Below are 26587 nucleotides of genomic sequence, written 5' to 3'. Positions count from 1 at the left end.
GAAACATACTTTATTTATATGAATATTATTATAATTTCTAAAATATCGTATTAATTTTAGAAATATTATAGATTTGATAGCATTAAAAACAGGTTGCATAGAAAAGCTTATGAAAAATTACAGTTTATTCTTTTTTTTTTTAAGGAAAATATAATAGTAGAACTAACTACAAATTCATGTCAAGGGTCGTGTTTTACATCAAATAGTTTTAATTGAAATAAAACATGTTTCTTGATTTCCTAGTACTATAAAAGAAAGTTGTACCAAAAAAAGTTGAATTATTGTTTTAAAAATTCACCGTCATAGTTACATAAAAAGAAGGTTACATAAAAGTTAAAATTTTTTTTTGACAGAAAAGTAATTTTAATTCATAATTTAAAATTTAAAGAGATACTTTTACATGTAAGCGAAACCTATTATTAGTTCTCTTCTCGTGATATTTTGGCGTGAGTTTCGAAACTGAAATTGAAGGTTTGGCGAGTATAGTGATAAGACAAGGGTTGCTTTTTTATGGGAAGAACATTTTGATAGCACGCATATTTAGACAAAATTTTATTGTCAATTCATACTTAGTTGTCATTGTTGCAAGCAGAACTGTGATAATCTTGTTTATTCAATATTGTTGTGCCCAACAATTTTTAATTAGATGCAAAAGGATTTTAAAAGTGTTAAGTTATTTTCTTTTATCCGTTTTTACTTTTGGAAACAGATCTTAAGAACTTCAAACTTTTGCTATGGCTTGGACTAACTATCAAAGACTTTTAGCTATATTGATGGTTGTTACTGGATCTATAAACACATTAGCTACGAAGTAAATGAGACTTCATTAGTTTACTTTATTTTCTTAAAAATTGGCTACTTGTTTTTGAATTAAAAATATTGCTAATTATTTAATAGGTTATTCCAGTATGGTTCCAATCTTTTAAGAGTATTATTTAGTAATTTTGTAGAATGATTTAAGAGTGTGTTTAATTATATGTCATTGTTTATAAATTGCGCAGAATAATCATCGTTAAATTTTTAACATAATTTAGATTCGTAAATTTACTATTGTTTAAATATATGTCATTGTTTATTAATGGTGTAGAATTGACGTTGATCGTATGGCATTAATCAAAGACTTATAGTTATATTGATTGTTGTTACTGGATTTATAAACATTTTAGCTACAGGGTAAATGAAACTTCATTAATTTATCTTATTTTCTTAAAAAATGGTTACTTGTTAATTGAATTAAAATTATTGCTAATTATTAATTGTGTTATTCCAGTATGGTTCCGATCTTTTAAGAGTATCATTTAGTAATATTGTAGAATAATTTACGAGTGTGTTTAATATGTCATTATTTATAAATTGCGCAAAATAATCATCTTTAATTTTTGACATAATTAAGATTCTTTTGTAAATTTACGATTGCTTAAAAACATGTCATTGTTTATTAATGGTGTAGAATAACTATCGTTAATCGTATCACATTATTATTAAACATTCTTCCTTTATTTTTGACATTTACGATTGCGTTGAAAAATTTTCTTGATATGAGAATACCAATTGATTATAAATTTTTAATTCGTCATTTATTTTTATTAATATTCTTTTAACTTATGTAGCTATAGATTGAGTATCCTTAATTATTTTGCAAAATGTGTTATTAGCTTATTGTTTGAAAATGAATGCTGTCTCTTTATTAAGAATAACATTATAGTTGTGAATCTTAGCATTTAACATCCAAAAAAAAAAAAAAAAAAAAAAATGATTTACAATGTGCATTTAATTTTAGATCAAAATACCAATTTTCCTTTATGTCATATTTCTTATTAGATTTAATGGTATATTTTATGTCAATTAAATATTTGTTTAATATTATTTAGATGGGCTGACAAGCTTGAATCTGTAAATAGTCTTGGAAAACTTGAAAAATTTAATCACCCATTTGTTCAGGTTTGTTTGTTTATTTTTTTAAAGTATATTGTACTTGTGTAGCTATTAGTTGAAAACAATGGCTACTATCCCCTTAAAGAGGATTTAATAGTTTCAGTGTCCTTTAATATGCTTTTTTTTATTAATTAATCCAAATATTAAACAGTTTATTTGTTTTACAATTAATGGAATTTAATTTTGCCTATTAAGCTTTTTTGAATATTGTATAACATTGTATTTGTATTTATTTTAAGGGAGAAAAAATATGTTCTAATATTTGGGATCACATTGAATTGATTATGCATTTTCGTGTTCTTACAATAACTATTGATAGATGAATTATTTGAAATTTTCCTTAATTTTGATGCTGTAAAGATATTTAAAATCGAAAACATCATGGTTTTAATGAATCTGCTTAATAGTGAAAATAGTTCCTCTAATTATTTCCAGGGTTGGCAAGTTTTTGACACATGACGGTTTTTACCGGTTTATACCATGCTTTTTACCGTCATGTCAAAAACCCCTCGGTCAAAAACGTCAGAAACTGTCAAAAACCCATAGTTTTGATAAAACTGTATTTTAATTTGAGTTTAACTGCTTATGATTTAAAATTTATTCATTTTTGGGCAATAAAATTAGAAAAAAATTTGTTAAAAGATATTTAAGAACAGATTTTTGCATTTTCCCAACATGATTGTATCAAATCATACTATTTGAAGTAAAATATTAGGATACTAAACAAAATTTTCAACATTTCCAAACATTATTTTGTTTGGCATATTACATTACTGAAGAATGTCAAGTCATTCCTGGCTTAGAGTTTGTTAGTAGTTACAAATTTTGAAAGTTCTGTTTAGCTTAGAATATTTAAGAATTATTAGACTATTTAAGATATGCCAAATTTTAAATTCTTGAATTTATTAATAGTTCCAAGTTTTTTTGTTTGTTTATTTCAAACAATTAAGAAGTGCAAAATTTAGAATCTTTTGCAAATCAAGCTATAATGATAAAAGTTAAGTATCACTATTTTCAATAAGTATGTTACAATATTTCTGTATGAATGTATATCCTTCTATAAGAATACGTGTATATAGTTGCAAAATCAATAGCAATCATTTACAACATTCATTTATAAAGGCAATTAAGTGAAAATAATATATTGTCCGCTATAAATTAAAGAAAATTATAAATTAAAGAAAACAGTAGGTTTTTGACGGTTTTTACCGGTAAAATCATGGTTTTTACCACTGTCATGTCAAAAACCAGTTTTTGACGGCCAAAACCCAACCCTGATTATTTCTTAATAATTTTTAATTGAATGTAAATTAATTTTCGTTAATACCTCTCAACCGATCTTTATATATTAAGAAAGTCTAAAAAAATTACTATTATAATTTTGATTAAGTAGTATTAGTATAAAACATATTTTTATTTATACATTATTTCTCCCAGTTTCTAAATTCAGTTTTCTTTGCGCAAGTATCTGTAAGAAAACTATTTTAAAAGTGTAAATATTTTAGGCATGTGGAATGTTTTTGGGAGAGTTTTCCTGTCTTTTGGCTTTCAAACTTTTATTCTGCATCAGCAAAAGAAAGTCTGAACCATCTGTAGTGGGTGAACAACCTTCAAAATTTAATCCTTTCATCTTTTTACCTCCTGCTCTCTGTGATATGACTGGAACATCCATTATGTATATAGCATTGAATCTCACCTATGCATCCAGTTTTCAGATGTTAAGAGGTAATATGAGATTTATTTTTTTATTCAGGACTACTAAAGTTTTTGTGAAATATTTTATAGAGTTGTAGACAATAAAAACTGAAACTTTCGGAAATCCGGTTAGTTTTGCCATTTTTTTAAAAGCCTCACCACAAAAGACTGGGTCAGTGCGGCTTTCTGAATGAATTTTGGAATCATTCAATTTGTGGAATATAACTTTAAATCAAATTTACTAAGCAAAGAATCATATATTAAAGTATATAATTTGCTACTACAGTAGGGAACCGACTATCCGGACCATCGCTATTCCGGATAACTGATTTTTCCGGTTTTCTGAATCGCTACAAAACGCCGTTTTTTTTATTGTTAAACCCAACTAAAAAAATTTTTTTTTTGGAAATAATCTTAAGAAGAAGAAAAAACCATGGAGTAATACACTAATGATTATTTCCAAAATGATGGTAAGGTAAACATCTTTCAAAAAAGAAAGAAAAATCCTAAAATCATATGAGGAAAAAATATTTTTTCTTCTAAAAATGGCGGGAAAATGTATCGAATTTCGTTCCGGTTTTTTGGTTTTCTGATTTCCGGATAACGGGTTCTGTACTGTACTAGGAGACATTTTTCTTCAAAATGTAGCTAATTTCAGCCCTGTCAATGCTAATAAATTAAATTTCTGTTTATAAGTGTCCCACAGGGGGACTGATCGTAAAGACATGATTCCCAGTAGAACACCTAAGTCAAGCATCACTGGCTGCGGTTAATAAGCAGGAAGGTGACCACTTTAATGAGCCTGCATAGGGACCAAGGGTGCTCGGTTCTACTCTAAAGTACTCCACCGTGCCTGCAAGTCGTTAGGCTACCAAAGCAGAGGAGTCATCCCCTCTGCAGAAGATCAAAATTTTGATGGCATATCTTAGGATCATCCTCAGGGATGCTTCCATGACCGTCTTCAATACCCCATTGTGCAGCTCTAGTGCGACGTAAATAAAAATCACATTAACAAACTTTAATTTATCAGGTGTCTGTCCAGATATTTTGTGAAAGGTCCTGTTTTTGAAAAATTGTGAAAAAACTACTCATAATTTGTGAATATAAAATAAGCGTTAAGTCACATTCTTTGAACCAGGGTTGTGTTATTGCAAAAATTGCTGAAAACCTTTTCAAGAAGTTTTTAAATTGTAAATAGATACAAGATTATGCTCAACAATTGCTGCTACTAAATTAGAGATGCAACATACAAATATTTAGTATTAAGCCTATACTGCTCAACGCAGAATATTCATTTCGGACGAATAATGGTAACATAATCACTCACATTTTTAATAATTTCAATTGACATATTTTAAATAACACAACTTAGTTATCTATCACTTCTAATGTGTTACGCATTAAGTAAACTTAAACAATTCTTAATTTATAATATTTTATTTAAAAAATTGTCAGAAATTAATTTTTATTTACATAATATATTTAAATAAATATTTTTTTTTTTTTGCAATTGTAAAACAAAATTGACTAACTGGAAGGCCAAAGCACAGAATAGAATAGATCAAGATGGCAAAAACTTATTGCTACGGCCTTGGCCTGTCATAGACTAGTGCCCAAGAAGAAGAATAACAAAATTGAGGATTCTAAAAGACTTATTCCACAGTATCCTTAAGTTTAAGTTATTCATAATACATAAATAGCAAAGTTTTATAATTCTGAAACTTTTCCTTGGAGAATAAAAGCTCATTTAATTCTATCATAATTTTTCTTTTATTTTTTACTGTGTAGCTTGCATTGTCATCTTATAAGTTGTGGTGGTGCTTTTTGAATTTATGGTATTTGCTTAGTGCTGGAATATTATATTTACTAATTTGTTATTTAATAAGACAACTGCATGATTTCTTTTAAAAATTTCATTCTATATTATATTTTATATGAATCAGTCAAAGATTATTTCAATCTCAAGATAAGTTTTAATGATTCTATTAATTATATTTACTTTAAGAAAAAGAAAGAGAGCAGATATTGCAGAATAGCCTACTACAACAAAAATTGCTCTCTTATTTCCATTCTAAAATGAATAACAGGATTATCTGAGCAAATGTTTACATTAATTTATTTGCAACTAAAGTGTTAATTTAAAAAATATAGGATTTAAAAACAATGGTTTAATATTCTTAATTATAAATAAAAAATTCTCTTACATTTCATTTGAACATTTCTTCATTAGAAATGGTAGTAAAATTTTGGTTGCATTTATACAAATAATTGATTTAACTTAATTAGAGTGTAGGAATTTCGAATCTGAAATTAGTTTTCCTTCTAAAGCTACAGATATTTTTAAATAACATTTTAGTTCTTTTTTTTGTTGAAATGTACAACTTTAAAAACATTATATTACAGGGGTTCACATATGGTTTTAATCCTGATATGTGTCCTATACCCTTAAAGTTTGTCGCAACATTTGACTCCCTGTTATATACAACGTTTTTAAATCTGTACATTTCAATCAAAAATAGACTAAAAATGTCATTTGAAAGAAAATAAAACTGTAGCTTGTAGAGAGAAACAGATTGCATATTTAAATTAGCAATACATTTGACTTGAATGTTTTGAAGCTGGGTTTTGTGTATTCCCACCTGCATTGAGCTTAAAATATAAATTCTTAACTTTAAATTAATGTTATTATATTTACTTATGTTTTAATATTATTTCTGATTAAAAAAGGTTAATCACAAGTAAATATAATTTTAAATCAACAAATAAATGTAATTTAATGCAAATATACCTAATGTTTGCCAAGTTTGCATTTTAGATATTGTCATTATATTTGTTTGTTTCCTTTAATCTTTAACAAGAATCAGTGTACAATGAACAAAAAGTGGAATTGAAAATTAAATTTGAAAAACAAAAGTGTACAAATACTGCATTAAAATTGAATAAATGTTTTCTTGTTTAATAGAAACATGTTTGTGTTAAACTAAATGTGAAAGTCATCAGTCGAATTTATGTTTAGTTATGATAAAAAGTATGCTTGAAACATGTGGGCAAATTTGATTTTTATGTAGTGTTTGAGAGTTTGTGTTAATCACAGCAATTTGCACAATATTTTTGTAATTAAGATTTCTGTCTCTCACTGAGTGCATAATAAATAAGTCTTAATAGAGTGTTAAGATTAATCATGGGGCTATCTCATCAGGGTTGAATCAGATTGCATTAATAGAATTCATTTCTAGTACCTGAGCACTTTTTCGTACATGGAATATGTTGATTGTTATTTAATTTTGTTAAGATTTGTAATGTGTTTTTGTAAATGAGTAATTTCAGTTTTTGTTTTTAGGTTCTGTTATTGTATTTACTGGTCTTTTGTCAGTAGCCTTTTTAGGCAGAAAGTTAAAACCTTATGAGTGGTTGGGCATTTTTACTGTCATCGCTGGTCTAGCGTGTGTTGGTGCGTCAGATGTGATTAATCCTGACAAAACTGAAAAACATGCAATGAATGATATTATTACAGGTAGGTACTTTGAAAATGTCTTGTTTTATCTGGCTATAGCATTGGTATTGTTAAATGTTCCTGTATTTCCAAAATTTTCGTTCGGGAAAATTTGAATATCTGTATTATGTTTTAAAGTGTATTCAGGTCTTCTCGTGAGTGCTTTTATGCATGTTTGTCTTTTTTATGTACATGAATTTAGCTTCAAATTTTCAATTTAAATTTAATTATTGTTGGTTAAAAAAATTGTTGTTGTTAAATAATAAAATAATTTTTAAGAAAATTAAATTATTTAGAATATTTATAAACTGCTTTATAAACAGCACTGTTTAAGCTAATACTATTATTTTCAGGGGATCTTTTGATTATTATGGCTCAAATTATTGTTGCTGCTCAGATGGTAGTAGAAGAAAAGTTTGTAAATAAACACAATGTTCCAGCTCTGCAGGGTGTTGGATGGGAAGGTAAAATTTTCTTTCTTTATATTATTGTTAGTTATTTTGTACTGTTTCCATTTTAGTAATTTTCTGTTGATAGTTATTTGCAAATTTTAAAGAATTTATTAAATGAATCCATAAAAAAATCTTTACTTTCTAGTTTGTGTAAATAATTTTGAACTCTTAATGACAATGCTTGTATATTGTGTTTATTTTGCATTTTCAATATGCATTATTTTATTCCATTTAAAATGTGGTTGTACTATTTTATTTTACCTTTTTCGTAAATGTATCAGAACCTGTTTATTATTGATGCATCTCAATCAGTGTAAACACTATACTGTTAAATTTGTAATGAAGTAAATGAAACAATATAAAACTGTTAGTAAGTCGTAAAAGCATGTTATGTACTCAAATTTAATATACTGCTTATTTTGCAGTTGATAAGTAACAATTAGTACATTGTAATCAAATTGTAAATATTTTTGTGTTTTTTTCCATTCGGATAGTACATAAGTTATTTTTGCTTTGTAATTAATTTAGATTTGTTTTTTCTTGTTTTCATTATTAGATTGTTGTTAAAAGGTTTCGACCTAAGTTTTATCAATAGTTAAATGGTTAAATTTGATAAGTTATTTTTAAAAAACAGTTACCTATCCAATTCAAAATTTTTTCAAAATTATTTTTCTCTAATATTAATACAGCTATTATATTTTTCACTCTTTTTCTTATAAGCTAGTTATGCAGTAAAACAATTAAATTTACTTTTTCTGATTAATTTCTTTAACATTTTCAAGTCAAAAGTTCTCTTAACTTTTACATATATGTCATAGAACAATCCCTGCAAAACAATTTATGTTCAAATAGTGATAAAAATTTTTTAAGTAGTTAAATTTTTTTATTTTATTATTTAACCCTTAAAGTTATTTTTTGAACCATATTGCAGAACATTTGTAATTATCAAACACCTTTCATCATGTAAAGCCATGCTACATAAAAGCCTTGTTAAAGTTACATTAAATAATTTACCCGGAAAAAAAGGTTGCAATTTCCTAAATTCCCTCATATCTTGAATTTATCAGTTCTATTTCGGGACTTTTTATTTTTGATTTGTGAGTTTTACATAATTTTTTTTTTATTCTCTTCATTAGAAAAGACATACATCTTATTATTTACTTTTCTTTTTTATGCATTATAAGATAGTTTTTATTATTTTTTTAATCAATTTTATTTCCTGGAAATTTCAAATATTTTTTTTTTGATCAAATTTTTCAATAATAGAAAGTTGCATTAAATTTTTTTTTCATTAGTTAGAATAACAATGAAAAAAAATCGAAGTTCTCTAAATTTACTAATTCAACTTTAAAGTTAATTTTTAAGTTCGAAGTAAAAAACTAGTAGTGAAGTAATACGGAACTTACTAATTAGTGAAGTCATATTTAAGTCAAATTATTACATTATCATTGTTTTTAGCCAACTTTGTAATATGTATGTTGGAAAAATATTTTGTGTTCCATCCTTAAAAAAAGGTTTAGTTTGATTTATGAAAAAAATGTTTTTCCTAATTCCTAACTATCTTTTATAAGAATTCCTCCCTGCCTTTTTTAAAATTATCTGTTTTATTCATGTTTTTTTTCTTCTTAGGCATAATCATCCACTATTTTCTTTGTTTACTCCTTTCTTTTGATGTATTTTTCTGTCATTCAATTTCTAATGAATAATTTTTATTAGTCCTACTACTTGTAAACTTTCTCAGTATTGCTTAGTTGTGTGTACTCACTTTTGTAACAATTATCTATAATTTTTATAAAACAGTTGTTTTTGTAAACTTTTATATCTACACCTTGAAGAAAGAAACATATTTCTTTATAATTTAACAATCAGAGTAAAAGATGAATTATAATTCTTACATCTGCATTTTAGTTTGTTTTTATTTTCATTTAGCTTTTCAATTAAATGTGAGCTACATTTTTTTCTGAATTAATGGTTTTTTCAGAAAATATAGGTATATTCTTGTTTGATTATAAGAATATTATATTAAGAATTTAAAATCATTTGAAAGTTTATAAAAGTTTTTGTGATCTTCAAAATTACCTCCAATGTCAATGATAAATTCAAATTTATTCTTAACACGCAAACTTTCCCTTGAGGCTTTGTATTTCTTTTTTTATTTTTATTTAAACGACTTAAAACTCCTCATGCACCACAAAGTATAGCATGAGGCTTACAGTTGTAAGTAGAAAACAAAAACAAAAAGAAAGAGGCTTTGTATTGGCTTACAAGTTTAACTTATGATGAATGTAAAAGTGTGCCCTTAAACTTCATTCATAGCTTAATAGAAGAACATGAGCAAGAATTGGTTTAAAATTGTTTACCGATATTCTACCCCCACTTTGTTAGATAAAATGCTTAACGGAATGGATCTCCTTCAGCTATGTAGTTTGCCTCATTGCATGTGTAATGTATTCTTTAATTAATTCATTACACATGCATTGCATGTGTAATATTCTTTAATTGTTGTGCCCTTAAACTTTATTCATAGCTTAATAGAAGAACATGAGCAAGAATTGGTTTAAAATTGTTTACCGATATTCTACCCCCACTTTGTTAGATAAAATGCTTAACGGAATGGATCTCCTTCAGCTATGTAGTTTGCCTCATTGCATGTGTAATGTATTCTTTAATTAATTTTTGTTTGAATTCCTTTTGAATCCTTCTGTGGCTGCTTCATTTTTTTCTTCACTGTGAAGATTAATAAGTGATTGATGACCATTACACTCTACCATGGCCAAACACTTTGCCCCATTATTAGGGCTTCATCTTTTAACCGCCATTGTAGGAATGCCACATAGTTTTGATCCTGGGTCATATGATGTGGACAGCTTATAGTTTTGATCCTGGTCTTATGATGTGAGCAGCTTATAGTTTAGATCCTGGTCAGATGATGAGGACAGTGTCAGAGCTGTTTTCAACAGGGATGAGATTTTTCCGCTTTTTAGCTGATTTCCGCTTTTTTTACTTTTATCTCTTGAATTTCAGCTTTTTTATCAAAAAATCAGATTTTTCTAAAAATTTCACTTTTTTTTATAAGTATTTCGCTTTTTCAGAAAATTCACCCATTTTCAAAGAGAAACACAAAATTCAAACTACATAGCTACCAATCCTTTCTCATTTTTACTTATTTTAGCTATTTTCTCCCCTTTTACTCGCAGCAGATAAGATTTTCCGAATTTTTTACCCGCCCTCCAGATAGATCCGGTTTTTGTAGTTCAAACGACGCTGTTTCTGACAAGCCGAGGTCCCAAGCCTGAAGTCTGCCAATATCTCAATTCTTATTCACATGATTTTAATATCAAACATAGCTTTTCATATTTGCGTGTTGAGATTCTTATTCACGCGATTTGAATATTGTACGTTGTGCTTCGTATTTACGCCTTTTTAAAAACCTATGAAGCGATTCGTATTCGAAGCGACATTGAATTTTAAACTTCGTAGCGAAGTTTAAAATTCAATGTCTTGATTTGCTCATGCTGCTTATAATATCAAACATTGATTTTCATTTATACGTGATTTTAAAATAAGGCATTGGGATTCGCATTCACGCATTCTAAGAATTATGCATCATAATTCTTATTTATGCAATCTAAAAATTACGCATCATGATTCGTATTTACGCGATCTAAAAATTATGAATCGGGATTTGTATTTACGCGTTTTAAAAATTCTATTATCCCAGTTTGTATTTTCTCATTTTCAAAATCGTATATCTAGTTTCAAATTCATGTGATTTCAAAATTCATAATTGTTATTCATATTCACGCAATTTTAAGATCAACTCTCGCGATTCTTGTAAGAAGTAAATTTTTTTTTTTAAAAATTAGTTACTATAAAGGTGACTGTTTTTCTAACGACGATTATTAGTATGTATATGTAAGTGTTACAACATCAGAGAAACTGGAAGGGAATATATTCAAAACTTACATTATTCTGTGCTTGCAAAGAAGAAAAAATAGGATTTGTCACAAGATGTTTGAAAATGGACTAACGACTAAATATAGCAAACATAAAAGATGTAGGAAACAAAAGCAATAACTTAAAAAGGGATTCAATTTAATTTTTTTTGTTGGAAAAAGAGTTAATTAACTCATCAAAATTTTATTTGTAATTGCTGTTATTTATGCTATAAAATGCAAAATTCTAATCAAATAAAAAACAATTATCTAAACAGTTGCTGATTGTCATGATGTAATTTTTCAAACTAAAATACCAATTTTCGTATGTAAAGGAGTAACTATATATTTCTACTTCACTGTTATTGATATGTTTCAAAGGGCTGTAGTTAGATTAGACTATAACATGAACATAAGGATCTGGTCAATTGTTAAAGTTTTTTTTTCCCAATATAATTTAAAAAGTAATATTACTGATATATTTGCTATAAATCACATAACAGTATTTATTAAAAGAAATGAAATATTAATGTATATTCTCAGTAGTTTTAATTTGCTAAACCAAGTAGTTTTTCAAGTAATAATTGTCTCTTATGTGAACTGAGGAAAAATATAATTTCCAGCTTTATTTTTTCAATTGGTAATTTTTATTTTCACTAAATGTTAAGTATCAATGTAGTCGTTTTTATAATAATAGATTAGTACGCAATTGTATGTCAACACATTATTTATTACCTTAAACTGTCTGGAATTTATTATTAAAGGGCTGCGCTTGCGTAAAATTTACTATCGTGGAAATTCAGCTTTTTTGCCTTTTGGCTAATCTCATCCCTGTTTCAACAAATGAGAGGACTGCATTTGCTTTGCTGCGTTTTGTCAGCCCACCAGGATCAAACTCAGTATCTCCAGCTCTTCAACCTGTGAGTGATGATAATTTACATTGGATGTTGATGGCCTTTTGATCCTATCCTAAATTCAAAAGCATTTGGATTCTTTTACTCTTTTTGCTTCATTACTTTTTAACTTCAATTATCCAACAAAAATGTACTAATCCTCAGATACAGTTTTATTCCTTTTATTTGGGTGTATCAAACATTTTAAATATTCAGATAAGAAAAAGCATGGTTTTTTTAATATTTTATTTGAAAAAGTTTTATTTAAATTTTTAAGTAGAAAATAGAGAACATTGGTTTTCTAAAGGAAGGTTTTAACATATTTTGATATTGATTTGATTCTTTACTTTCAAATTTAATGTTTAACTTAGCTGAATTTATAAGTTATTTTATTAGTGGTGATCATTGTGTTGAAAACTTCATGAAGTGTTTTTTAGGCTTATCAGATACCTCACCACATATCCCATCACATCATTATTTGTAACCTCATTGATAAAATGCTGTATTTTTTTTTTTTGAAGTAATACACAAGGGATGAATTTTTGTCCTATTCTGATGATGATGGACTGTAAAAAAGAATTTTAGTTTTTTTTTTAAAGAATTTTAATACTGGGTTTATGTGTTTTTCTATATTTAATAAATTTGATTAATTTTGTAAAATGTTTGATTTAAAAAAAAACAATGTTTACTGCAATACACAAAAAACGAATTTTCGTTTTATTCTAAAGATTGCCTGTAAAGTGATGAATTTTAATCCTGATTCAATATGTTATTTTTCTATATTTAAATATTTAATACAGGGTGTGCAAAGTTTTTAAAAACGACTTAAAGGTGCTTATTTTTGATTTTGGTTTTTTAAAAACCTTTAAAGGTGCTTTTTTTATACGGTGTTTGTAAAAAGTGCTTAATTTTCTCTTTTAAAAAGAGATTTTTTTCTTTGCCTTTTCGATTGCCAATTCTCAAATGCAAAAAATGCATGACTTTCATAATTTTTTCTGCAATATCTATCAGAAATTAGTTATTTATCATAATTATGAAAAATGTTTGAAAATTTTTTAAATTTTATTGATTTTATATTTATAAATTAAGAACTTCAAACAATAGAAAAAATTAATTTTTATTTCTGCACAGATCCTAATTATGATTTCTTTTTGGAAAGTGATTAAAAATATTTTTTGAGTGCTTAAAAAGTACTTAAAAGTTGCTTATTTTTTGTTGTAAAATCTGGCTATGCACCCTGTAATAAATTTGATTAATTTTGTAAAGTATTTGATTTCTTTTTTAAAACCTATGTTGACACATAAGGGACAATTTTTCTTCCTATTCTGGTGACTAACTGTGAAGTGGTAAATTTTAATCATAGGCGGTTTTATGTTTTCTTTTATTAATAAATTTGATTAGATTTGTAAAATTTTTGAGAATATAATTTATACTAATTTTCAGGTTTGTTTGGTTTTTCGATATTGGGTATTCTATTAATTCCTATGTACTACATAAAAGTTGGAAATAGCATTTTTAATAGCCCCTATGGAAGAATGGAAGATGCTCTCGATGCTTTCACTCAAATGGGTAACAGCTGGCAGGTCTCCTTAGCTATTGCAGGTAAGGGAAAAAATACTTATTTCCGGAATTTTTTTTGTTTGCTCTATTTTTGAAAATTTTTTGAATGTTACAGATGTATTTTTGTGATATTTTTTCTATAAAATAATTTTATGACCTCAAAATTTTTTTTTGCTAAGGTTTTAAACATTTCATTTGTTTGTAACAGTAAAATAAAGTATTTGATCTTAGATTAATGTAATTAAAGATTCACATCTGTATCAAGAGATACAAACTTAAAGTAATTATCAGTATTGAATAAGTTTTTTATTGGGCTGAATACTAGTGAAAATGATTTTGATTAAGTTGTTCTTAATTATGCATTTTAATCAATTGACATTTTATAATTTATATTAATTTTTAATGATTGATAAATCTTATTAATAAAAAATATTTTCTCTATGCTGACAGGTATCTCTTTTTTTTGTTCATATTTTGTTGGCAATATAATCTCTATATATATTTCTCTTATGTGGCACCATGAATTCTGTACCTCTGAATTCATGTATTTCTCTATTTAATGGCACCACTATAATTATTAATAATTTTGCTCGGTTGTCTAAAGTAAAAATTTAATTAACGTTAAAAAATTAGTTATACATCAAAAGTATTTTAGACTGATTTTATTAGGTTGTCTCAAGTTATAATTTTAGTAGTGTTGAATTATTAGTTTTATGTTAAGTATTTTAGATTTGTTTTGTATTTTTATAGCAGTAAAAACTTAATTACAAAGTTATTATTTAGAATTATTTTTTTGATCCATTCTAAAATGGTTGTAGAAATTTTAAAGGGCGTTATGGTGTTTCATACTGTCATACCAATTATTTGTGACAGAGGTTGCATTTTTCGAACTATTTATATATATATATATATTACAATGCTCAAGTCTTGGCTTGCAGGGAAACAGTACAGCATGTAATGAATTGGGAAGAGTTTTCTATCAAATCTTATGACAGAGATGGAAATAATTTTATTACTTCTGTCTACTATGTGAAATTTCCCAAACTCATACTAACTTTTTTTTAAAAATTTATTTAATGGCATCCAGACAGATGCTAAATTCTAACTAAAAATCAAGAACTTTCACAATATCGCAGACATCGCTTGGAAATACCTAAAACTGAAATCAAAGTACTTCCGTATTGGCAAGGCCTAGGGAATAGCTAGTCTGCGAAAAATTTGGTTAATATACTGTTTAAAGGAATTAAGGTGTTAGGGTTGGAGGTGAGGTGGAAAAATTTGAATATTTAAATACAATTGTGCCATGGTTACCATTAAAGTTTATGTATTGTACTACATAATTTTAAAAGTTGACCAAGCTGGTCATCAAGGTGGCTGATAAAAGAAATATTCATCTTATTTATAATTTTTTATTTGTAACTTATTAAAACTAAATTATTTTTCAGGAACCATTGTAAGCATTGCTTTCTTTAACTTTGCTGGCTTGAGTGTCACTAAAGAAATGAGTGCTACTACACGTATGGTCTTGGACAGCATCAGAACTTTCACTGTATGGATCTTTTCCCTAGCTGTACAATGGGAAACATTTTATTGGTTACAGTTAGTAGGTTTTATAATTTTATTTTGTGGTATGTGTCTGTATAATGATGTTATAATTCGTCCTCTCTATTTGAGAATACGGTATAGAGATGAAGGGGAAACAGAACCACTCATAAGAAAATCAGATGAAGAATCACCTAGCCCTATTGAAACTTCAAGATCTATAAATGCATAAGTTATTGTTGTAAATATTGTAAATAGCATATGTTGTTTTTTTAGATGTATTGTACATGTTTTGTATTAAATATTTATTTATATATTTAAAAGTTTTTAAATTTATTTCATCTGCAACATCATTTGTTAGTTCATTAGGTACTGCTATGACAAATGACTAGAATTAGTGCTATGACAAATGACTAGAATTATAATATGCACGTAAAGCAGAAAAAGAATTGCACTAAAAAGTTCATTAGTTTAGATTTTAATGTATACTTCTGGCCCAAACTCTCATATTGGTACTGACAAATCAGGCGGTTGTTATCAACTACTTTTAATAATTTTTTACATCAGCTTCTGACAGACAAAGGTGATTAAGATTTTCAGGATTATAGTAGAAGAAGTTTTATAAGAATTGTGTTTAAAAAGAAAATAGAAAAAAAAGTCACTAAATTTTTCTCATTATTCCTGTCTTAAATATAATTTTTGAGAACTTAAGAAATAGTCTTCCTTTTTATAAATATTAATATAATTATAGTTTATATTTAGTGTAATTATTAAAATTTAAAAATTTAAATTGATAAAAAGGAAGCAAGGAAAAATAAGGAATAGTTGTTCCCCTTGCAGGAGCTTTAGCAGCTAATGAGTTATGCAGTAAAATCAGTAAAGCTAACTTGCAAATAAAACTTTATTTGCAACCCATTTCATTTAGGGATATTTTAATCAATAAAGTAAAATTTTTTTTCAAAGTTAAATAGTCATATGAATATTTTTTCTGGTTACATTTCTTGACACACTTAAACGTTAAAACCTTTTATTCAGTCTTTCTGTCAATTTGCGATAATGTTTTTTTTATCTTCCATGATATGATTTACAAGTTAAACGCCGTTATTTTGTTTAAAAAATTCCCACATTATCTTTTTTTCATGTTTTGCTAATTGAAATAGCTAGTTATAATTTTTAAGAATTATTATAACATGTCTATGGAAAGAACTCCTCCCTCCATTCGTCTCGTCTGGAGCAGTGGAAGTAACTATGGTTATGAGGTTTAACTATTTCAATTTTGTGTATCAGATCAATGTTTGGCTCAGGAGGGTGAGAGAAAGGAAGCAAGGGGGGGGGCAGTAGCTCCCCTCTTTTAAATGTGCTATTTCTTGTTTCCACAACAGCTGACTGCTCTGTGAGGGGATTTCTTTCTATAGACGAACTATAGAATCTGACAACTAAAAATTATTTTAATTAATTGTAGGCCTACTCTTTAAGTAATTAAAAAAAATAGTAGGATGGGATACATAATATGTATGAGAGAATATCTTTCTATAGACAAACTATGGGATCCAAAAACTAAAAACACTATTTTAATTAACTGCAGATCTACTCTTTAAGTAATAAGAAAAAAAAAGTAAATGGATACAATATCCCGGGGGGGGGGGGTTTCTCCGGAAAAAATCCGGATTTTTCGCTAACCACGATCCTAAAGTTTCCGCAGATCCAAAGTCCAGAAGTTTCAAGAAAACATCGATCACATTTATGTATAAAAATATTAGACCTAGAATTTATACTTTGCATCTCTTTCATTTGTAAATATTTTTTCTGGTAGAATAATAAATGAGATTAGAGATAAAAGTAAACTTATTCCTAATTATTCATTTAAATTATGCTGCATATAATTCATTTAGAATATCATGTTTTGAAAATTTCAATTATTTAAATTTATAAGGCTATAAATTTTTTGAATGATTTTACTCAAGAAATTTTCAGGATATTTGAGTTGGACCCACAATCAACTCTGATAATATGTATGTGACAATATCTTTCTATAGACAAACTATGTGATCCAAAAACTAAAAACACTATTTTAATTAATTGCAGGTCTACTCTTTAAGTAATTAAAAAAATAGAAGGTTATGTGTCATTTGGGGAAAAGAGTTAAAAAGTTTACATATGTTTTTTTTAACTGATTACATTGTATTGAAATTTTTTTTAAACTTTATTATTATGATGATGGCAACAACCGCAACTTTAGTATATGAATGCAAGGAGATTGCTGTTGTCAAATCTGATCATTATTTTTCTCTTCTGATTTCCAATGTGTTTCATGCATGCATTGAATATATTAGTAGATGGTCATTATTCGAACTTATTTGAGTGTTGTTGATATGCTTATTTATTTCTATCGCAAGAAGCATAATATTATCAGTAATTCTTTAAAGTAAAATGAATAAAGCAAATGAAATGTGCAGTTCAGGGGTTTCTTGAAAAAAAATTATTAATTAATATTATTAATCTAAAGAGAATTATTAAGTAACCAAGTATTATTTCCGAATCATTGCAATGTTGTTCTAAGTATTGAACCTAGTAACTAAATTTTAAAATTGTAAATATTTTTAAAGCTTGAAATTTGATGAAAAAAAAGTTTTACAAATTCTCACTGTCCAGAAACTTTTATTTTGGAAACTATGTCCAATAAGGGATATTTCAGTGCCAAAAGTGTTATTTAGTTATCTCCCAAATTTACATTTATCTAATTCTCTATTGGTAAACTTGTAGGAATAATTCCTTTTTCGTTTGAAAGAGAACCCTCAATTATGGTAAAATTAAAGGCTAAAATGAGAAGCTCACAGCAAACTTTTTTTTTTCAGAACCAAAGATGCAGCATTTTGTATTTTAAATTCTGATGCATTGCGTAAAAAGGAAAAGTAATTCTGATACATCTAATAAACCAATGCTGGAAAACCTTGAGATCATAAATGTTATGTAGTTATATTTTTTCAAACTAGAAAGCTCCTTACATGTTGCATGGATTTGAAATTACTGAGAGGTTCCCCTCCCCCCTTAAAGTTTTACAGTATATATTTAGAAGTTACAATTTTGTTCTCTGTGTTTTTTGATTTTTAAAAGAGAGAGAAAAAGGTCACTACAGTAACAAATTATTGATAAAAATCTTTGCAAGGACTTTTAAGAGTAAGTTCAAGTTCATTCATGAGATGTGTCAAATTTTTTTTATTAGTATTATGAATTGCTTTTTATGTGTAATTTGAAATCTAAGACATATTTTTCAAGAATTCCCTTTAATAATCAATTTTTGTTGCTATCTAGAAATAAAATTCACAAAATGTAAATGCTAATTACATTTAATTTATACAAAAATCCCAAATTTAAATAAGAAATTACAAATTTTATTTAATAACATTATATTTTAAGTATGTTTTCATACGCGCATTGTTTTATCTGTATTATTTTCAATAAGCATTTTTATTTTAGATCCATAAGTCTGCATTAAATTTTTTAAAAACATTTTGCTTATATTTTGTCCAATTAAATGTTTTTTTTGTTATTTTTGAGCCATGAGGGCTCAGATGACAGAGCGTTCGTCTTCCAATGAGGTGAACTGGGTTCGAATCCCATCGATGGCTGGTCAATACGAATTCCGCATCGGGCTTGCACTGACCACAATGCTGACGTAAAATATCCCTTGTGGTAGACGGATCATGGGTTAGAGTCCCCTTGCCGTTAGGCTAACCTTGAGTGGTTTTCGTCTCCAAGTAGCTCAAATGCTGGTTAGTTCCACCTAAATAGTGCTTCACGGAGTCAAATTTCTCTCAATACTTGATTCAGAAGTTCCATTGTCTTCTGGATTGGGTTCAAAATTACAAGGCTACAAAGTTGAACATGAGTAGTCGTAAGCCCAAAAAAATTGGGTCAGCTGTTTAACGACGGTTATAAAATAGGGTAAAATAATTAAAAAAAAAAGATTACATATTCTGGAAGGAAATGACATAAACAAACTCTCATCTGAAGATTGTATTTAATGCAGTTAGTATAGACGCACTCTAAATGGACAGATTAATAATATTTTAACTATTTTTTTTTATTCCCTTAATTTTGTGGATTCATTTTCTTAACTCTTTAAGTACAGGGTTGTTCATAATTCCCTCCGGGGTTTCGAAGCGTTATAGTAAAAAAACGAAGACGAATATGGCAAAAAAGAACATATGAAATTATTCCGAAAGTATTCAAGTTTTAATTTAAGTAGTTGCCGGTAGATGTCAGCAACATGTACCACTGAAGCCAATTCGTCGTAAGATTTCCGGGTTACTACTTTCGATTGATTTTTACGCCTAAGCTTGAAAACGCACGCCATCCAATATTATTATAGTTGTAGTGTTTACAAAATAACGTTTTCTTTTTATTCAAATTTCGAAAACGAAACAAACCAAAAATGAATTCGGAAAGCTCCACAAGCATGCTGTGATGCAACTCAAAAATTTACAAACGTTCATATTTTGTACAACTGTAGCCAAAAAGGGATAACACTCAAAACAGGGCAAACCTTACACTTTGTTTATGTGTTCATATTAATTTTCTTAAATTTGTTTTAGACTCACAACAAGTTAAAATTTGCAAAATACAAGGAACTCTTATGAATGGTGAAATTACGCGTAAATTTAAACACAAATTAGAATAATAAAACTTCCTAGAATATGAAGCCTGTTCACATATTGCCTTGTAAGCATGCCATAAGCGGAGCGATACACCGGAAGCTATCTAAATTTCTTTAGGTTTTAAGAAGCTGGTTATTGTTTATGTTAAGTCAACCATCCATAAAATTTTTGTCATATTTCTGATTTTTGTTGTTGTTCATTTACGTCGCACTAGAGCTGCACAATGGGCTATTGGCGATGGTCTGGGAAACATTCCTGAGGATGATCCGAAGACATGCCATCGCAATTTTGATCCTCTGCAGAGGGGATGGCACCCCCGCTTCGGTAACCCGACGACCTGCACGCGAAGTCGAGCACTTTACGATGGAAAAGTTTAACGAGGACCAATACCGCACACCCTCGGTCCTTACGCAGACTGATACGTCATATTTCTGAACCTAATTACAATTGACGGACATTTCTACTTTAAAATGTAGAATATTAACCACACATTATAAATACAATGAATATCAAAGGGGAGAATTTTAAAAGATAAATTCCTATTTTTTATTCCAGATTTATTTTCTTCAGTGCAAAGCACCCCACTTTGACCATCGGACCGATATCGCACATTTTTGATCCCTTCATGTTGATCAAAGTGGTAACCAATCCGGCAACTGGTCACTGCGAGTGATGATTGACTGCGGCGTTAAACTGTGAACCGTGTGCTTGCGACCAGTCTACTGTGGGACGCAAGTGTATGTCTAACAATAAATAGTTGTAGTCGAAGTAGTTTATTTACGTCGCACTAAAGCTGCACAATGGGCTATTGGTGAAGGTCTGGGAAACATCCCCGAGGATGATCAGAAGACATACCATCACAATTTTGATCCTCTGCAGAGGGCACGGCAACCCCGCTTCGGTAACCCGACAACTTGCGCTCGAAATCGAGCACTTAACGGTGGAACAGCTTAACGAGGACTGATACCACGCACCCTATCTTAAGTAGCACGACAGCCCAGTTTTCCTATGCATTATTCTGGGTGACAAGGAACTCATCTATGTTCCAAAATATCTTTTTTTCTTATAACTGAATCTATCTATCACAACTTGGTCTATAATATTGATCACAAAGAAGCACAACTGTCACACATGTATGCCTCGTCTCAAGTGCTAAATTTCGAATTCTCTAACCGTTGATTAACCAGATGGTAGGAATTAAATAGGAATTCGACGTGTTGGCGGACACTTTCACTAAGGGCGGATCAACATCTACTACTTATCCATCTGTTAACTCCTTGAATAGATATGATAAGATCTGGATAGATGAATTTTTTGTGTTCAAATTTTTTTCGATTCGTTTAGAAATTCTCGCTGTATGGTGAAATGCGCAAAGAGGGGTCCAAACTTTCAACCGCTTTTCTGACCATAATATACCATATTTTCCAGATAGCGGCAACGGCACCCCACCATGAGAGTGGTCAAGATATAAAATATCGTCAGCTCTAATTAAGTGGAATGTTAAGCATTATATGATTGAAAACTGGTGCGGGAAAATTCTATAATTAGGGGATAAAAAATTATCCAGATGTTAAAAAATTTTGCGCATTGGCGATCACAACACTCGAATACGCCATCTGGTTTCATGCCTTTAGCCCTTCTCCCTCCCCTCTTTCCTCTTTTCAGTTGTTTTTTTTTAGTAGGAATGTTCTACGATATTTTCCTTTTTTATTTAATAAAAATATTTTTTAAAATTCCCTTGATACTTTTCTTTAGAACTATGTTTAATGTAGTTTTCAGTTCCATATAGCTTTCCAACTTAAAATTTTTTAATCTATATGAAAATCGCGAGAGTAACTAACGTACTTCCTTAATGGGGAAAGGATGTGAAGTGTTGCAATAGGTAGAGAGTTCTGCCCTACGCCACCTGCAGCCCATTTCGATAGCCAATTGTACATATCTAGCATTTTGGGGAGAGCGCCAGGCAACTGAGCCGCTGAACGAGACCCAGATTTAATGTTTTGTAAATTAAATTCCTCCTTTTTTTAAAGTATTGTTTACCTGAAAAATATATTTATAGGTTATTAATTATATTTTTTTGGGTTAACTTTTTATATGGTTATTTTCTACGTAAAAGCTTAACTAAATATGGAAAGAAGTGCAACAGAAAAACCACTTTTTTGACATTGAATAGAATGAGTTCCGTATTTTCCAGGAGAATCTTTCCAGTAGATATTTATGGTTCTGGGAAGCATTCACCGAACAAGCCATTATTCTCAAAAGGTGAATACGAGAGAAAAAGTGGGAGAGGAGTGAGAATGACCCATGAGCTCCAATTTTGTGTTAATTAAACCTGTGTGTCAAACGTACTCTTAATAAAATGTGAATTTGCTGTTACGAATCTTAATATTTTATGTAGAAAATACTTCTATTTCGTCTCAAAATGTAAGTTTTTCATACAAATCTTGACCGAATTTTTTAAAAGAAATTTGGACTATATATTTGTATGTCATAAAAGATTATGCTCATTAAAAATATTATCTATGATAAATATTAATTCAAGAATATTTGAGGTGATATTAATTAAACTAACGGTTTTCTTTTTTAACTTTGAATTCATTAATTGTAATTTATCATGTTCCTATGCTTCCCGAATTTAGGATTGATAAATATTTTTTAATTTTCTGATAGAAATATTGTAATTTAAAATAAGGAAGCATTTCTCTACAGCATTCCTCAGCCTCACCCTTCAAGGATAAAAAAATAAAAAAAATTCGTTTTTAGAAAATTGAGCTAATTTCGCCATTTTTCAGTATCACTCGGCGCGCGACAACTGTTGGATAGAAACTCTAACATATTCCAACTCTAGTATCGTTTCAATTTTTACTTATTTTATTTATTACACATACAAGCGCAGATTTGCGTGCTTGTGTTCCCATTACAAATAAAGTTTTTCAGTCCTTTTTAAATTGATTAACAGGCTGCACAAATTAAAAAACGTCATCAGAAAGATACATTTATGGTTAAGGTCATACTCGAACCCGCTACCTCCACACTACAGAGCTTTTTTACGAACAGCGAGACCACTCCGTCCTTTCAACTAAATTCAATTTAATCTTTAGAAATCAATTGACTGCTTGCATTACAATTGACTGCATAGGTTTAAACTTTTTGTTGTGAATTATTGACATTAATTTCTTTAAGGCATGCAACAATGTTATTAGTTATAATCTAGTTCAGCTTTAATGTAGATTAAAAAATCCGATTAAACATTTTAATCTTGTTATGAGCGTTTATTGAGTTTAAACTTTTGAAGATGATTTACTAAACACACATGCTTTGTGTTTATGGATGTGAAATACCGTGAATTGTAACATCTGCTATAAATGCTTTCTGTTAAAAGGTTTTCCGCAAATTACAAATTTTCCATAAAAAATATTGGTTCTAAGTATATTTTGTATAAATATAAATTTTTAAAAAAATCTGAATTTTTTTTCTCCAGAAATGAAGTATGGATTAAAGCTTCCGTAACTTAGTATAATTTTCTTCGAATGAAAAACTGTGGATTTCGAATTTCCTATAAATAATAGATTAAAATTTAGCTAAAACTATTCTTCAAAGCTAAGCTCTCGAAATATAATAATAAAAATCATGACATTATTATTTACAAACTTATATTGCTAGCTGTGAAAATTACTGACGCTAAAAATGCCTTGCTTGTTATTTATATTTCACTATTCTGACATCAGTGAAAATCTTCAGAATTTTTCTCTAATTATTGTTAACAATAATAAAGCCTACTGTAATTGGTGGACATGTTTACTTCTTGGGCTTTGGATCATCCTCGGGGATGTTTCCCTGACTGGCGTCTATAGCCTATTGTGCAGCTCTAGTTTGACGTAAAGTACTCGTACAATCATAAAAATATTCTTTATGAATCGGACTCTGATAAAGAAGTTTTAAAACTTTTGACTGTTGGACACTATAATCAACACTTGGAACTTGTAATTGTGATTTAAAAATCCTGCAGAATTTTTACCCATCGTGTCGCTGGTAAGTTTTTTATATCCAACTTCTCTTTTTCAATTTTTGTTTCACGTCTTCTGTATAAAAATATTCAAGCTTAATTTACATTATTATTATTGCATAATTATTGCATTGCATAATTATTATTATTGCATTGCTTGTATTCTTGTAATTAACCTTTATTGTTATTCAATAGTAAATTATATTTAAACTTCAAATTTAACATCAAAACATTGCAAATTAGTTAAACAGAAAATTTGTTAAAAATCACGAAGTGTAATTATTATTTTAAGCAGTTTAAAATGATCTTCACTTATTTAATATCTTTACTATCTAGCAAAGGCAATTTTTTTAGTTAAAGACAAATGTATTAGTTAGATAAATTTATTGAGCGTTAGACGAATTTATTGAAATTGATGTATTTTCAGTATGGAATGCTATATTTTTTGCGATGGATTTGCTCTGCAGTATTTTCAAATAATAACAACAATAACTGAGACTTAGATTTGCAATAATTAATTCCAATTAAAAAAACTCATTACTAAATGTGGATTGAAAAATTAAAAATACGTTGTATTTATTGTAAGCTACTTAACGTTTTCTAAATGCAAGTTTTTTTTAATTTTTGAAATTTTTTTTCAAGGATGCATTTAAAATATATGCTATTGATAGTTGGAAACTAGAATTCATTGGCTTATGTTATTCCAATTTATTTATTTATTAAAAAAAAAAAAAACATTTTGTATAAGCAAGTATATTTATTTGTAGTTAATTATACTTAATAGATTAAGAAAACAAACTTGTGTTCATTATTTCAGAATTGAATGTTGTCTAATTTAGTTGTTTTTCTTATCCATGATGCGAGGGATTTATTTTTTTCTCTCATTAAAATAATGGCCTTAATGATAAGCAGTCTGAACTTAAGTAACTTACTAGCTCATTTTGTCTCTGGCTTATTTGATTTCTTTAGTTTTGGAGTATTTTGTATATTGTGGCTTTTTTTGTTTCCTCGCCCCAATTATTAATTTATACTTACCCTTTCGGCTTGCATTAAAAAAGTGCACTTTAGGAATGCTCATAGTTATGATTAATTATTAATTTTTTAAAAAATATTATATATACAGATTGTACCGCAATGACCAACCTAAATATACATTACCCTTGTTAAAAAGTAGATCATATGTGTACGCATGAAAGGAATAAAATAATTATTCAAACAAGGAAAAAATGCTATCGAATTCTAACGAATCATTACTGAGAAAGACGGAACTTGAACACAATCAAAACTTGGTTTCTTGCCTGGTTAAACTTAGAAGTGTTTCTAATAATTGCCTTTTCACTCAAACCAAATTTTAATGTTTCATCAGTAGGATTCGTTAGATTTCGTCAGCGTTTTCCTCACTTACAGATTAATATGAAACCCCTACTTTGTAGAATTTTTTGACTTTCCTCTGACAAGGATTCTAAAAATTAACATGGCGGGCTGTAATAAAAATTCTTGCATTTAGAAGCTCATTGATAAAACAGGTTAAACTAATAACAGCTTGCTTGATAATGTAACTGAAAACTTTGTGTTTTCTTTTTCAAGTTTGTTTTTTTTTCCTCATTTTCCCCTGGCGAGTCTTGAGAATGTGCGCCTATTTTCGATTGCTCAAAATACGTTGACTTGAACCAACTTTATAATTTTTTAGGCGAATGAGATGTTTACTTTCTTACCGTTTCAGTTTGTTGAGATTTTTCCTTTTTCTTAATTTCGATTGACTTGTGTTTCCCAAATACTATTATTTCTCATTCAAAGAGCATCTATATATATATTTCTTTTACACGGCGACAAAAAAAAAGCCTCATTACAACTCCCCGAATGGCAACGCTAGAAAATCGACCAATGATTGATTGAAATGTCACATGCCAAATCTAGCTGAGGTGGCTCACCATATGGTGTTTTTAAAAACGGAAACTGAAATAATCAGAGAGAGCATTCTATTATTGTTATTAGTTATTCATTGAAAAATGAGTCTCAGTCGTGCTGTTACGCTTTTGAATTTTTTTTTTAAAAAAAAGTTTATATATGGATTTGAATGATTGTTTTGAATTCTTAGAATTTTGTGCATTTGCAATGTACTTAAGTTAGTAGCGAGCGTAAGCGAGCAGGGGGCGCAGCCCACTAGTTTCTTTAATATGCTGTTTGAATTAACGTAAATTCTCATTTAAACTACACAGTACCATACTTTCATAAAATTTCTAAAGTTCATAAAATAATGTGATAACTGATTATTAAGATATAAAAATCTTAAGTTTTAGAGACGTGACTTTCGATATCTCATATCAGAGTGCATAAAATATTTTCTTAAATACTTTCAAAATGAACATCTAACACCAACCATTTTTCTGATCTTGTTTATTTTAGATTGGCTCTAAA

General features: G+C 28.4%; 1 protein-coding gene across 1 annotated transcript; it reads left to right on the top strand.

Moving 5' to 3' along the window:
• Positions 1-490: 490 nt before the first annotated feature.
• Positions 491-15828, top strand: Tango9 (transport and golgi organization 9). Its single transcript, XM_016066377.4, has 7 exons — positions 491-811; positions 1872-1941; positions 3441-3660; positions 6971-7144; positions 7477-7587; positions 13847-14005; positions 15409-15828. Exons 1-7 carry the CDS (start codon positions 735-737, stop codon positions 15735-15737), a joined length of 1140 nt encoding a protein of 379 aa, XP_015921863.2. The 5' UTR covers positions 491-734; the 3' UTR covers positions 15738-15828.
• Positions 15829-26587: the final 10759 nt, after the last annotated feature.

Source organism: Parasteatoda tepidariorum, chromosome 7 (genome assembly GCF_982258835.1).
Source record: "Parasteatoda tepidariorum strain Cologne lab strain chromosome 7, Ptep-v5.0, whole genome shotgun sequence".
NCBI lineage: Eukaryota > Metazoa > Arthropoda > Arachnida > Araneae > Theridiidae > Parasteatoda > Parasteatoda tepidariorum.
This window is presented reverse-complemented; position numbering and strand designations above follow the sequence as displayed.

Excerpts from the sequence above, each read along its gene's own strand:
- Tango9 (XM_016066377.4), top strand. The coding sequence starts at position 735 with ATGGCTTGGACTAACTATCAAAGACTTTTAGCTATATTGATGGTTGTT. Across the intron at positions 812-1,871 it reads ATAAACACATTAGCTACGAA|ATGGGCTGACAAGCTTGAAT; the intron begins GTAAATGAGACT and ends AATATTATTTAG. Across the intron at positions 3,661-6,970 it reads CAGTTTTCAGATGTTAAGAG|GTTCTGTTATTGTATTTACT; the intron begins GTAATATGAGAT and ends TTTTGTTTTTAG.